This window comes from Hylobates moloch, unplaced genomic scaffold (genome assembly GCF_009828535.3).
Source record: "Hylobates moloch isolate HMO894 unplaced genomic scaffold, HMol_V3 SCAFFOLD_18, whole genome shotgun sequence".
Taxonomy (NCBI): domain Eukaryota; kingdom Metazoa; phylum Chordata; class Mammalia; order Primates; family Hylobatidae; genus Hylobates; species Hylobates moloch.
This window is the reverse complement of record NW_026652293.1, coordinates 28,204,661-28,220,010: the sequence shown is the minus strand read 5'-3', so window position 1 is coordinate 28,220,010 and position 15,350 is coordinate 28,204,661. Positions and strand designations below refer to the sequence as shown.

At 37.8% G+C, this 15,350-nt stretch overlaps 1 protein-coding gene and 1 pseudogene across 7 annotated transcripts in view; one reads left to right on the top strand and one right to left on the bottom strand.

The window, feature by feature from the left end:
* SWT1 (SWT1 RNA endoribonuclease homolog) overlaps positions 1 to 15,350 on the top strand; it is a 141,460-nt gene that overhangs the window by 59,102 nt on the left and 67,008 nt on the right. For all 7 annotated transcript variants that reach the window (XR_009210684.1, XM_032137263.2, XM_032137262.2 and 4 more), the window contains one exon: positions 4,845 to 5,029. Coding sequence is in view for 6 of the 7 variants with exons in the window: in XM_032137263.2 (XP_031993154.1) it covers positions 4,845 to 5,029 (185 nt within the window). In the remaining variant the exon portion in view is untranslated. The remainder of the gene's footprint in view (positions 1 to 4,844; positions 5,030 to 15,350) is intronic.
* LOC116457806 (large ribosomal subunit protein uL18-like) lies at positions 10,642 to 11,548 on the bottom strand (annotated as a pseudogene).

Genomic DNA, 15,350 nt, shown 5'->3' with positions numbered 1-15,350 from the left:
AAAACCATTGACTTGTTAATAAATTATTTATTTCTGGATCTTGAGTTTCATTTGCTATGTTAGCAAGAGATTCATGAAGGCGAGTAGCAGAGAATCTATCATCCTCATAGTGCTTTCCCCTCAACACTTGGCTTTAGTGTGATTACTTGAAACCGTCCATGCTGTTTCCAGGATTAGAACTCTGAAGTGTTGCACCTTTATTTTTGTGTTAGAAACAATTCACTGTCTGAGTAAACCAAGAACTTTATGATTTAGTATAGTCCTTTAAAACAGGGGTCCCCAACCCCTGGGCCATGACTGGTATTGGCATAGCAGGAGGTGAGCAGCGGGCAAGCAAGCAAAACTTAATCTATATTTACAGTTGCTCCCCATCACTCACATTACTGTCTGAGCCCCACCTTTTGTCCGATCAGCAGTGGGATTAGATTCTTACAGGAGCATGAATCCTATTGTGAACTGTGCATACAAGGGATCTGGGTTGCATGTTCCTTGTGAGAATCTAATGCCTGATGATCTGTCACTGTCTCCCATCATCCCAGATGGGACTGTAAGGTCAGGGCTCCCACTGATTCTACATTATGGTGAGTTGTATATTCCTTCCCTCCCTCCCTCTTTCCCTCTCTCCCTTCCTCCCTTCCTCCCTAGAGTTTCTCTGTTGTTGCCCAGGCTGGAATACAATGGCACGATCCCAGCTTATTGCAACCTCCACCTCCCAGGTTCAAGTGATTCTCCTGCCTCAGCCTCCCAAGTAGCTGGGATTACAGGCATGTGCCACCACACCTGGCTGATTTTTGTATTTTTAGTAGAGACAGGGTTTCACTATGTTGGCCAGGCTGGTCTGGAACTCCTGCCCTCAGGTGATCCACCCACCTCGACCTCCCAAAGTTCTGGGATTACAGATGTGAGCCACTGCGCCTGGCCAATTATTTCATTATATATTACAATGTAATAATAATAAAGTGCGCAATAAATGGACTGTGTTTGAATCATCCTGAAACCATCCTCCCACTTACCCGTCCATGGAAAAATTATCTTCCACAAAACAGTCCCAGTTGCCAAAAAGGTTGGGGACTGATGCTTTAAAATATACTTTTAACAGGAATCGTTTTATAGAATGTATTAGATTTGATATATGTCTTATATATTTGGTCATGTCTCAGTAACTTGAGCAACAAATAGATTACCTCCAAAGATATGGTATCTCCTAGTAACTGTAAAAACTACCTAATCTTAATTTATTAAGTGTAGAAAATCAGGAAAAGAGGAATATTCATTATTTGATTGCTTTGAGAAACTAAAATGGAGATAAACTAACTTTATCATTTTCCAGATTTTTTTTTGGGAGACAGGGTCTCACTTTGTAGCGCAGGCCTGAGTGCAGAGTTGTGATCATAGCTCATAGCTCTCTGTGACCTTGACCTCGTGTCAAATGATCCTCCAACCTCAGCCTCCTGAATAGCTGGAACCACAGGCATGTGCCACAGTGGCGAGCTAATTTTTAAATTTTTTTTGTAGAGACTAGGTCTCACTTCGTTGCCCAGGTTGGTCTCGAACTCCTGGCCTCAAGCAGTCCTCCCGCCACAGCCTCCTAAAGTGCTAGGATTACACGCGTGAACCATCATGTCCTGCCTTTTCCAGATTTTCATATAAGAGGGGAGAAATAGGAAAAGGATACGTACATTTTCATTTTATGGGCCTTCTAACCACTAAAAAAAATAGGACTTGCTTTTTACTAAGATGATAGAGTAATTAAAATCAATCTTGTTAATAAGCTTTAGACTTAGGTGCCTCAGGATCCTGAGTTGTGGTGTTTTTAACCTCTAGTTAATTAAACTCTCTGGACCTTAATTCTCTCTTTTGTAAAATGGGTGTAATAATAATGCTGGCCTTAGAATTGTCACGTGACTTAACAAGTTAATATTTGTGCGGACCTTAATGTCTAGCATGTAGTAAGTGCTATGTAGTATTTGATAAAGAAATCCACTTGCATAGTATATACACTGCTATTTAAGAGCTAAAGAAAAGAGGCGTTAGGTAAATGCTGGGCTGTATTTTAAATATATTTGGTGATAAAAAATTATCTCAGGATAAAATGTCTTTTCATTTATGTTTATTCATTAAGTTCAGAATTTAAGGTAAACAGGCAAAAATGGGAAGAATCATCTTTTTAATTTTTCTTCTTGCCCCAGAAGATAAAGAAGGGTAACATTTACTTTTACAGATGGAGAGAGCTCATAACCTCATTCTAGTCAGATTGCTGAAGGTCAAATCTTGTTCATGCCTCTTATCATCTGTGTGACCTTGGATGAGTTAATTAACCTTTCTATGCCTCAGTTTTGTTGATTATAAGATATGGACCATCATAGTATCTGTTTCATAGGGTAGTTGTTAGGATTAAATGAGCTAATAAATAGAAAATTCTGAGAAAGTACATAACAAATGCTCAATAAATATTAAATGTTACTACTGATAGTATTGGAAGTTTTATTTAAAAAAAATTTTACTATGTATGAAATTAGCAATCCATGAAGCTAATCCTTTGAAATAATCATTTTATCACAGGGAACTTAAGCCTAGAGAACTGGAGTAATTTTATTTAAGTTTACAAAGCATATTTATAGTAGAGCCAAGACCAAAAAACTTAAGTTTTTAAACTTATAGTTAAAATTTTGTACGTTCTGTCAGGTACTTTTCTTTTTTTCCTCCACATGATATACATTTTTTTAAAAACTGGAATCAGTAGTTTATCTCTTTTACTGTGCTTTAAAATATGCTTAGATCTTTTCCATTCTTAAATACCATACTTTTCATTGGCCATTCTGTTTACTGCACTATCCTTCCATCAACTACCAAACTTCTTAAAAGAGCAATTTATGGCCAGGCATGGTGGCTTATGCCTGTAATCCCAGCACTTTGGAAGGCCAAGGTGGGCAGATTGGTTGAGCCACAACCAATCTGGGCAACCAACCAGCCTGGGCAACATGGCAAAACTCTGTCTCTACAACAAATAACAAAAATTAGCTGGGCCTGATGGCTTGCACTTTTGGTCCCAGCTACTGGGGAGGGTTGAGGTGGAAGGATCACCTGAGCCCTAGAGGCAGAGGTTGCAGTGAACTGAGATCACACCACTGCACTCCAGCCTGGGTGATAGAGTGAGACCCTGTCTCAAAAAAAAAAGAAAAAAATTTCTAACCATTATTTTCATTTTTGCGCTCTTTTTTTTGTTTTCTTGTCTCTTTTTTCTTTTCTTTCTTTTTTTTCTTGTTTTTTTTGCCAACTGAACAAGGCTAGAGCACTCACTTACCCCTTAATCCTTTACAAGTAGAATTTTATCTCCACACTCCACTGAAAGAAACCATAGGTCGTCATTTTTTTTCTGATTATCAAAGTTACCCTTTTTTCTTTCTTATTCTTCTTCTCAGTCCTTCTTCAGCACTTGGTGGTGTCTATCCTTTCTTTCCTGAAACCTGACTCCCTTGGCTTCTGTTGTTATTGCATACGGATTCTTCCCTTCTTATTTTTGCTAGTTCCTAATTTTCCCCCTATTTCATCTCCTAAGACTTGTTTCCATGAGAATGATTTTCAACTGTATTTTTAAGCTGCAGATCTACATATCCAATTACTTGCTAACTATCTTTACCTGGATAACTTTTTATACCTCAAACTTAACATATACCTAAAAAACAAACGTATTCTGTTCATCCAAAGAGGATTCTTATTTGCAAGCAGCCTCTCTTCTTAGCTTTACAACAAGAGGCCATAAAATTTGGAAACATAGACAAATACACATTACAGTTTATTGCTGCTACACTATAATATGTGGTATGTTCAGTGAATTGTCCCTCATTAGCAATGCATAAGTCAATGTGATGTTTAAAATTGCAGTGATTGTAGAACATCAAATAGTATTTCCATCAATTCTTGTATATGTATGTGAGATGTATTGCTTCAAAGTATTTGTTTGACTTTTACTGCGTAAAACTGTATACATTCCTCTGGGGAAGTAATCAAGAAGGTTCAGTCTACTTAGTGCGCATGTGTGCGTGCACACAGACACACACACACACACACACACACACACACTCTTCTAGATTTATGACCACCCTAAGTTCCAATTTATTTGTATCGTTCTTCTAACACATCTAGGTTAAAGAATGTCTTAGGGTCTCCCTCACTCCCTGGATCTAGTCTTTGGCCAAGTCTTTATATTTCTTGCATGCATTTTATTTTTCTTTTCATTCTGCTGCCTTTTTGTAGCTAATCCATGTTCTCAGGACTCACCTCTTAGATTATTTCAGTAACCTTCTAACCAGTTTTCTTGCCTCTGCTTTCTTCTGTTTTAGTTTCTCTTAGAGTGCACTTCTGAGTATATCACTGCCTAAGTTAGAAACCTTCAGTGGTTCACCTTACCCATAACCTGAGGTTTAAATTATATCTTGATTTTTTTTAAACAACCCTTTGCAGCCCTTTACATTTTCCTAAAACTGGATTGTAAGGTGCTTCAAGGCTTGATTGTACCTCTATACTTTGTATTCTAGGGGCCCTCTATCTCTTTCAGTACTACATATATAGAAGTGTTCAAGCAGTATTCTTAAATTGACATTAGCATGTTAGCTAAACAAATCATTATAAGTAGATTGGAAATATTGTTTGATTTAAATGGAAAAGGAAAATATCTTTTCTAGCTCTGATGCTTTTCTGGGAATATTATGTACATAATAAAAGAAAAAGAATTGCTACCACTTCTCAGAAAGCTAGAACATTTGTAAGCACAGTTGCCGTTCTCTTTTTCTCCTCTGCAAATGAAGAACTAGCTGCATTTTATGTAATTCTTATTTCCCCAGGTCAAGACAAAACTTACGCCAAATTCTTCAGAAAACACAGTGACTAAAACGCAGGAAGGTACTTCATTGAAGTCTCATAATCAAGAAATCACTGTTTTCTCGAGTTCTCATCTTCCCCAACCCAGCAGGCATCAAGAAATCTGGTCTATCCTAGAGAATGTTTGGATTACAATATATGAGAACAGGTACTAAATTTGGGGGAATTTTTTTAAAATTATTTTTTAAGTTGACATTATAATTGTACATATTTACAGGGTACAATTTGATGTAGAATTTGACGTTTCAATAGAGATATGTGATATATAATCAAATCAGGCTAGTGAGCGTGATGAATACCTCATGCATTTAAATGTTAAGTGAAAAAAAAAGCTTTTTTCATTTAACATATTCTCCAGGTTTATCCATGTTGTCACAAATGACAGAATAGCATTCTTTTTTATGGATGAAAAGTATTCTATTGTGTATATATACCCCATTTCCTTTATGCATTCATCCATTATTGGACACTTAGGTTGATTTCATATCTTGGCTATTGTAATGCATTTATCATGTATTTTTTCATGAGGTATTCATCAGCTCATGCATTTATCATGATCTTCTTTGTGATAAGAACATTTAGGCCGGGCATGGTGGCTCACACCCATAATCCCAGCACTTTGGGAGGCAGAGGTGAGTGGATCACTTGAGGTCAGTAGTTTGAAACCAGCCTGGCCAACATGGTGAAACCCCATCTCTACTGAAAAAAAAAAAAAAAAAGTACAAAAATAAGCCAGGCATGGTGGCATGTGCCTGTCGTCCCAGCTGCTCAGGAGGCTGAGGCAGGAGAATTGCTTGAATCTGGAAGGTGGAGGTTGCAGTGAACTGATTGTGCCACTGCACTCCAGCCTGGGTGACTGGGTGACAAAGCAAGACTCCAGCGCAAAAAAAAAAAAAAAAAAAAAAAAGCCTCTCTTCTAGCTATTTTGTAATGTGCAATACTTTACTTTGAGCCATAGTCACCCTACTATGCAATAGAACACCAGAACTTATTCCACCTATCTAATTGTAACTTTGTACATGTTGACCAACCTCTCCTCATTCTCCCCTCTCTGTTCTCTAGTGACCACTGTTCTACTCTACCTCTATGAGATAAACTATTGTAAATAGTGCTACAGCAGACACAGGAGTGCAGGCATCTCTTTGACGTACTCATTTCATTTCCTTTGGATGTATACCCAGTAATGGGATTGCTGGATCATATGGTAGTTCAGTTTTTAATTTTTTGAGGAACCTCTGTACTATTTTACCTAATGGCACCACTAATTTACAAATCCCACTAACAGTGTATAAAGTGTTCCCTTTTCTGCACATCGTTGCCAACACTTGTTTGTTTGTTGGTTTTTTGAGGCAGGGTCTCGCTCTGTCACCCAGGTGGTAGTGCAGTGGTGCGATCACGGCTCACTGCAGTGACCTCCTGGGCTCAAACGATCCTCTCACCTCATTTTTTTGATTTTTTTATTTCTTATAGAGATGATATCTCACTATGTTGCCCAGGTTGGTCTCAAACTCCTGCAAACTCCTGGGCTTAAGCATTCCTCTTGCCTTGGTTTCCCAAAGGATTACAGGTGTGAGCCACCACACCTGGCCAACACTTTTCTTCTTTTTGATAATAGCCACTCTAACTGGAGTGAGGTGGTATCTCAATGTGGTTTTGATTTGCATTTCCCTAATGATAGTGATGTCAAGCATTTTTTATATACCTGGTGGCCATTCAAATGTCTTCCTTTGAAAAATTTATATTAAGGTCTTTTGCCCATTTTTTAAACTTTAAGTTCAGGGGTACATGTGCAAGTTTATTTTACTGGTAAACTTGTGTCATGGGAGTTTGTTGTACAGATTATTTCATCACCCAGGCATTAGGCCTAGTACCCATTAATTGTTTTTCCTGATCCTCTCCCTCCTCCCACCTTCCACCCTCCAATAGGCCCCAGTGTTCATTGTTCCCCTCCATGTGTCCATGTGTTCTCATCATTTAGCTCTCACTTATAAGTGAGCACATGCGGTATTTGGTTTTTTGTTCCTACATTAGTTTGCTAAGGATAATGCCCTGTATACACCATGGAGTATTAAGCAGCCATAAGAAAGAATGAGATCATGTCCTTTGCAGGAACATGGATGGAGCTGGAGGCCATTTATCCTTTTGCACATTTTTAATTGGGTTATCTTGTTTTCTTGCTGTTAAATTAAGTTTCTTATATATTCTGGATGTTAATCCCTTGTGAGATGTATAGTTTGCGTATATTTTCTCCCATTCTCTTGGTTGTCTTTTCACTCTGTTGTTTCCTTCACTGTGTAAAAGCTTTTTCCCAATGTGTGTTCTTGGTATCCGTGTCCAAAATCAGATGGCTTTGGGTATGTTAATTTATTTCTGGGCTCTCTATTCTGTTCCATTGGTTTGTGTGTCTGTCTTATGCCAGCCAGTACCATGCTGTTTTGGTTACTATAGCTTTGTGGTATATTTTGTTGTTTGTTTTTTTCTCGGTTAATTTTTGGTTGTTTGTGGTATATTTTGAAATCAGGTAGTGTGATGCCTCCAGCTTTGTTCTTTTTGCTCGGGGATTGCTTTGGCTATTCAAATTTGGCATGTGAAATTTATGATTTTTTTTTGTTTCTATGAAGAATGACACTGGAATTTTGATAGGGATTGCATTAAGTCTGTAGATCACTTTGGAAAGTATGACCATTTTGATGATATTAATTCTTCCAATACGTGAACACGAGACATCTTTCCATTTATTGTATCCCCTTCTATTTCTTTTATCCATGTTTTAGAGTTTTCAGCGTAAGATCTTTCACCTCTTTGATTAGGTTTACTTTTTTGGTAGCTATTATAAGTTGAATTGTTTTCTTGTTTTCTTTTTCAGATAGTACACTATTCGCATTTAGAAATGCTATTGACTTTTGTATGTTGATTAGTATCCTGCAACTTTATTGAATTCATTTATTATCTCTAAGAGATTTTTGGTGGAGTCTTAAGGGTTTTCCATATATATGATCATGTTGTCTGTGAACAGGGATAATTTGACTTCCTTCTTTCCAATTTGGATGCCCTTCCTTTCGTTTTCTTGCCTAATTGCTGTAAGACTTCCAGTACAATATTGAATACAAGTGGTAAAAGTGGGTGTTCTTGTTCCTTCAGTATGATGTTAGCTATGGGTTTGTCATATATGGCCTTTAATGCATTGAGGTATGCTCCTTCTGTATCTAATTTTTTGGGAGTTTTTAATCATGAAGGGATGTTGAATTTTGTCAAATGGTTTTTCTGCATCTATTGAAATGATCCTATCATTTTTGTCTTTGATTCTATTAATGCGGTTTATCACATTTATTGATTTGTGTATTTTGAACCATTCTTGCATCCCTGAGATGGATCCCACTTGATCATAGTGAACTTTTTAATGTGTGGTTGGATTCAGTTTGCTAGTATCTTGTTGAGAATTTTCGTACCTATGTTTATTGAGGATATTGGTCTGTAGTTTTATTTTCTTACCGTGTCCTTGTCTAGTTTTGAAATTGGTAATGTCGGCCTCTTATAATGAGTTTGCAAGTATTCCTGCTTCTTTAATTTTCTAGAATAGTTTGAGGAAAATTGGTATTAATTTTTCTTTAAATATTTGTTAGAATTCAGCAATGAAGCCATCAGGTTCCAGAATTTTCACTGATGGAAAATTTTATTACTGATTCAATTTCTTCACTTGTTATGGATTTGTTCAGATTTTCTATTTCTTCATAATTGAATCCTGGTAGATTGTATGTGTCCAGGAATTTATCTGTTTCTTCTATGTTATCAAACTTGTTACCGTAGTTATTCATTAATGGCCATTCATAATAGTTTCTTATGATTCTTTGTATTTCTGTGGTAATGTCTCCTTTTTCATCTCTGATTTGCGTATTTGCTCCTTTTTTTTTTATCTAGCTAAAGTTTTGTCATTTTTTTTTTTTTAGCACTTTCATTACAACATTTTGGTCAACAATGGAATATGTATGACAGTAGTCCCATAAGATTATAATACTATATCTTTTACTGTACCTTTCCTGTGCTTACATATGTTTAGATACCCAAATATTTAACATTGTGTTCCAACTGCCTGCAGTATTCAGTACAGTAATATCCTGTACAGATTTGTAGCTAAGGAGCAATAGGCTATACCATACAGCCTAGATGTCTAGTAAGTCATACCATCTAGGCTTTATGTAAATGCACTGTAAGATGTTTGCACAACAATGCAATTGCCCAGCAGTGCATTTCTCAGAATGTATTCTTATTGTCTTAAGTGACGCATGACTGTATTACTGTTTTTCATTGTAAGATTTTGTTAAAAGAAGATAAATACTTTTGTTTAAAAGGAAGAAATACTTCTATTACTTTAGTGTTCATAAACATAAACTATCTACTGGCTTTATAACCTGTCATGCTAAAGAAATAACAATAAATGGCATGAGGACTAACAATATTTACAAATTTATATTTTCGTATAAAGCAAAGGTTTTTTTTTTTGTTTCAGTCTTAACACGGTTTTAAGGTTTTGGCTAATCAGACATTCTGGTTAGCAGAAAGTTACCATATATCCCTGACAGGGATTACCACTTTCAAAATAAAATAGATTAAAGCTATATCTAAGATATTTTAGCTGTCCTTTCTTAGAGTTCACCTATAATGTACATGCATTTGTGTTGGATGCTAGGGAGTTTTGCGTAGTTTGCGGATAGTAGACTGTATGTGATAGCATTTCAGCAAGACAAAAATGCTTATATTGCCTTATTAATACACATTTATTTAGGCCTACTTTACTGTTTCTCAAGTCTGGTTATGTACCAGACACATTATAGAAGTTTTTCAACATAATCGCTCATGGGCCTTTCATGTAAAGATGCTTATTTGGAAGTCTGGTAGGACCTATGCACAAATAGTCATATAAAACTACCAGAGCGAGGCTGGGCACGGTGGCTCATGCCTGTAATCCCAGCACTTTGGGAGACTGAAGTGGGAGGATCACTTGAGGCCAAATGTTTGACACTAGCCTGGGCAACACAACAAGACCCTCTCTTTAAAAATCAGTTGCAACACGTATGTTTATTGCGGCACTATTCACAACAGCAAAGAATTGGAACCAACCCAAATGTCCAACAACGATAGACTGGATTAAGAAAATGTGGCACATATACACCATGGAATACTATGCAGCCATAAAAAATGATGAGTTCATGTCCTTTGTAGGGACATGGATGAAATTGGAAAACATCATTCTCAGTAAACTATCGCAAGGACAAAAAACCAAACACCGCATGTTCTCACTCATAGGTGGGAATTGAACAATGAGAACTCATGGACACAGGAAGAGGAACATCACACTCCGGGGACTGTTGTGGGGTTGGGGGAGGAGGGAGGGACAGCATTAGGAGATATACCTAATGCTAAATGACGAGTTAATGGGTGCAGGAAATCAACATGGCACATGGATACATATGTAACAAACCTGCACATTGTGCACATGTACCCTAAAACCTAAAGTATAATAATAAAAATGAAAATTAAAAAAAAAAATCAGTTGCAAGTTTGTAGCTCATCAGGTCAGGTTTTTGGTATCTTTTCTACTTACAAGGAATTTAGTTAAGTGTTAGATACTACTCCTGATTCAAATTAAAACAAACAAAAACTTCCCTGCTGTTTCTCATTTAAGCTTCTGAGACTTTTTTTTTTTGCTGTCCATAAGTTTATTGTCTTTATCTGAAAAATCCTTATAGAAAATTGTTTGGTTTAGCTCTCAGCAGCCCACTCCTGAGCTCTGAGAAAGCTTGCCTTCTTTTGAGCTACCCGATCTTTCTTCTGAGCAATGGACATTTTGGGACAGTTCCACCTCTTCTTTTTAAGTTCTTTCTTGGGTGTCTTTTCATAGACTGGATTCTCTTGTATAGCAGCATGAGCTTTCTTATACATCTCCTCCATCATGTCTGGAGTTACGCTGTTCTTTATGTATTGAGAGAACTGTTTCTTGTAAGCATCTTTATCTTCTTCCATTAAGTAGCGCATGTAATCTGCAACATTCTGGCCCATGATGTGCTTCCAGTGTACTTCTGCATTAAATTCCTTGCTTTCAGAATCATAACCAGAGAATCATTTGGTACTATGAGGGATAGACAAGCCTCCATCCACAGCTCCCTTCAGGTTGCTAAAAACTTTATTGCCAGTGGTAATTCTGGCAAGACCTGCATCCAAATAGCAGGTAAAGGCACCTGGCTGACCATCAATGCTTTCCACATTGTATTCGTCGCCAGTCTCTTCCACTTGGCTTTCATAGATCTTGTCAATGCCAAACCTATTGAGAAGCCTGTGGGCCAGCAGCAGGCCAGTACAATATGCTGCAGCATAATTTTTCAGGCCAACCTTCACACCATTATTTTGGCAGTTTGTGTACATATGCTGTGCAGACTATCATATCCCCCTCTATACGAGCAGAAGCAGTCTGACAAATGATACCTCTGTTTGTTACATGAATTATCGTCCTGTATTTGGGTGTGTTGTATTTATTTTTGTCCTATATCACCAAGCGTTTCCAAGTATAGTAATCATTTTTACCCTCTCGTCGTCTTCTACATTTCACTTGGTATCTCTTAAAGTAGGCCTTATTCTTAACAACTTTAACAAACCCCATCCTGCAGAACAGAGACCTGTGTCCGTGGCTTGACAGAGACCTGCAGGCCCAGCAGCTCTAGCGGGGGAAAAAGGCGAGACATTTTTAAAAATGTGTATCCTGAGGCCAGGCATGATGGCTCATGTCTATAATCCCAGCACTTTGGGAGGCAGAGGTAGGAGGATCGCTTCAGCCGAGGAGTTTGAGACCATCCTGGGCAACATGGTGAGACTTTGTCTCTACAAAAAAAATTAAAAATTAGCTGGTCATAGTGGCATGCACCTGTGGTCCCAGGTACTCAGGAGGCTGAGGTGGGACAATCACTTGAGCCCAGGAGGTAGAAGCTGCAGTGAGCTGTAATTATGCCATTGCACTCCAGCCTGGGTGACAGAGTGAGACCCTATCTCAAAAAGAAAGGGTATCAAAAAAGTTTGGGAACCTGTGGTAAACATCTTTAAACAGTATGTCACATTAAAAAAAAATACATATATATACTCAGTATGTTTTTCTTCAACCTTAAGATACATTTTCTACTAGATGCAGTGGTTCACGCCCATAATCCGAGCACTTTGAGAGGCTGAGGCAAGAGGATTGTTTGAGCTCAGGAGTTTGAGACCAGCCTGGGCAACGCAGTGAGACCTCATCTTTACTAGAAATCAAAAAAGTTAGCCTTGCGTGATAGCCCTCGCCTGTAGTGCCAGCTACTCGGGAGGCTGAGGTGAGAGAATTGCTTGAGATCAGGAGATCAAGGCTGCAGTGAGCTGTGATCGCACCACGGTACTCCAGCCTGGGCAACTGATTAAGACCCTGTTTCAAAAAAAAGATACATTTTCAAGTGAAGGACATCTAAATTTTAGCCATGGATCCAATAGTTAATACATTGCACAGTGTCTGTAAAAGTCTAGAATCAAGGGAAAATGGTGTATTTATTGTATTTTTTTCATACTTTCAGGCACTTGGTAGTTTGTCATTTGATCATGACGCCTTAAGAGGAAAGAAGAAATGGAGGAATAGTAACACGGTTTTAGGGAGGAGTGGTAATTACAGTGTTAGAGAGTGTTCAAGAAAACTTTCAGTTAAAAAATGACATTTGTACTGTCTTGAAGGAGGTGAGGATGGGAGCATATAGTTATTTACAGGAAAAGTGTTTCAGATAGAAGAACAGAAATTACAAAGAGCTTGAAAGAGCATGTCTAATACTTTGGGTGAACTGGCTCCGGCCAGTGTGGCTGGAGCAAGGGGGCAGAGTAGGAGGAGATGAAGTGGGGAGGGACAGTGTGCTAATTGTGTAGGGCCTATAAGCCATTGTAAGAATTTAGGGCTTTTACTCTTAGCAAAAGCTACAGCACAATTTTAAGCAAAGAAATGACAAGATCAGGCCTGCATTTTAAAAAAGATTGCTCTGCCTTGTTGAGAGCAGGCTGTGAAGTGATGAGGGTGAGGCAGGAAGAGGGCGAGATACCAGTTAGGTGTCTACTGTGATAATCCAGGTGGAAAATAATGATGATTTGGGTCAGGGCAGTTGTGGGGTTGATGATAAGAATTGGTCAAATGCTGGATATATTTTAAAGGTAAAAACAACAAGATTTGCCGATACATCTCAAGAGACAGGAGCAAAAATAGTAGTACCTACAGCAAAAGATGATTGTACCTGGCAATCCTATGACTGGTATGGTTATTTTCATCCTCATCTCACGCTCATTTCTCCCACATTTTGTCATTTAGGATAAACCCTGGAGGAAGAGCTTTTAGTGCCCTCATCCTTTTACCGAAATTGTATAAATCTATATAGAAATTATAATGGAAGTTTTTGGAATAATGGTATCTAGTATACAGTACTTTGATTTACTGATGGCTTTCCTGGAAGACGTTGTTTCCTGTTTTCTCTCTCGGTCTCCTGCCTCCCCAGCCACTCTCTCACAACCACACCTCCACACACACAATTTGCTTGTATATCCAGAAAAAGATGAAGAACCAGGTATGTTAGTAATGCTTATCTCTGGTTGGTAGACTGTGGGTATTACATACTCTCTTTTTACATTCTCTTTTTAGGCTTTAAATGTAGAAAAATTTTTTTAAATGCAAATATTTTTAAATAAAATAAATTTGGTTTTATCTAAAAAATAGCAAATGCACACACGCAAATACCCGGAATAGGCAAATCCATAGAGACAGAAAGCAAAGTGGTGGTTGCAGGGGTTTGGCGGGGCAGGAGGAGAATCCTGGGGAGTAACCACTCAATGGATTCAGTTTCCTTTTTGGGTAATGAAATGTTCTTTAACTAGGTAGTGGTGATGGTTACACAGCATTGTGAATGTACTAAATGCCACTGAATTATATGCTTCAGAATGTTCAAAGTGGTGAATTTTATGTTAAGTGTGTTTTACGACAGTTATAAAAGGAATACTTTGAAAAGTATAAAGTAGGGGAGGAAATTCCTTTGAGTGCTGCTGCCTGAAGTCTACCGTGGTCAACATTGTGAATTTATTAAGCATACTCATTCTTGTTTTTTAGGAATATTATTAGTTTCCTACAGCTGCTATAGCAAAGTATCACAAACTGGCTGGCCCAAAACAACAGAAATGTATTCACTCACAGACCTGGAGGCCAAACATTTGAAATCCAAGTGTCTGCAGGCTTGGTTCTTCTGGAGTTTCTGAGGGAGGATCTGTTTCATGTCTTTCTCTTTTCTTCTGGTGGTTGCCAGCAGTTCTTGCCTTGTAGATATATCACTCCCATCTCTGCCTTTTTCTTCACATAGAGTAGGGCCCATTCTAATCCAGCATGACCTCATTTTAACTCACCCTAATTACATCTCAAAGACGGTGTTTCAAATAAGGTAGCATTCTGAGGTTCTGGGTGAATATATGAATTATGGGGGGACACCATTCAAACCAAGCACAACATGTTTTGGATTTTTATATGGTTGTTCTTATGTTATGAAGTAAATTTTCTCTACTTTTATTTTTCTATTTCATAGGTGGCATAAGCATCATTTTAATAGTTTGGTGTTTTGTGTGTATGTGTGTGTGTTTGTTTTCTTTTGAGACAGGGTCTCACTTTGTTGCCCAGGCTGGAATGCAGTGGCTCGATGACAGCTCACTGAAGCCTCGGCCTCCTGGGTTCAAGCAATCCTCTCACCTTAGCCTCCCAAGTAGCTGGGACTACAGGCAGTGCCACCATGCCTCGCTAATTTTAAAATTTTTTTCTAGAGACAAGGTCGAACGATGTTGCCTAGGCAGGTCTCAAACTACTGGCCTCAAGTGATCCTCCCTCCTCGGCCTTTCAAAGTGTTGAGATTACGTGGGTGAGCCATCATGCCCAGCCTAGTTTGGTATTTTATCAAGTGGCCAACTTACTGATTACTTAACACTGCTTATATTGTTATACATTTAAGGTGTTACTAATTGTTGCCTGATTGTGAATAACTATTATTAATTTATGATAAATTTCTACAAGTGAAATTACTAGGATAAACTTCTAGTTTTAACAGGAATAATCTGATCTCTAATTTTTTCTTCATCCTTCTCATCCTGAGTACTGACCTGAATGCAGATTGATAGCATTACTTCTCCTCTATCTCTTGTTGTCTCTTAGAATGAAACAATATTCACACAACTTTCATAGTATTACTTTAGATTAGACCTGTATAGTGTCTGAACTAGATCCTTTACTTGAATGTTATGCCAGACTTTCGTATTTTACTATCTTTTATTTCTAATTTAAATGGATCAGCATTCTGAGAGATTAATGATAATAAATACTACTTTATACATTTGCAACAGAAATACTTGAATTACATTAAATATGTATGTATACCTATGAGTATCTTTTT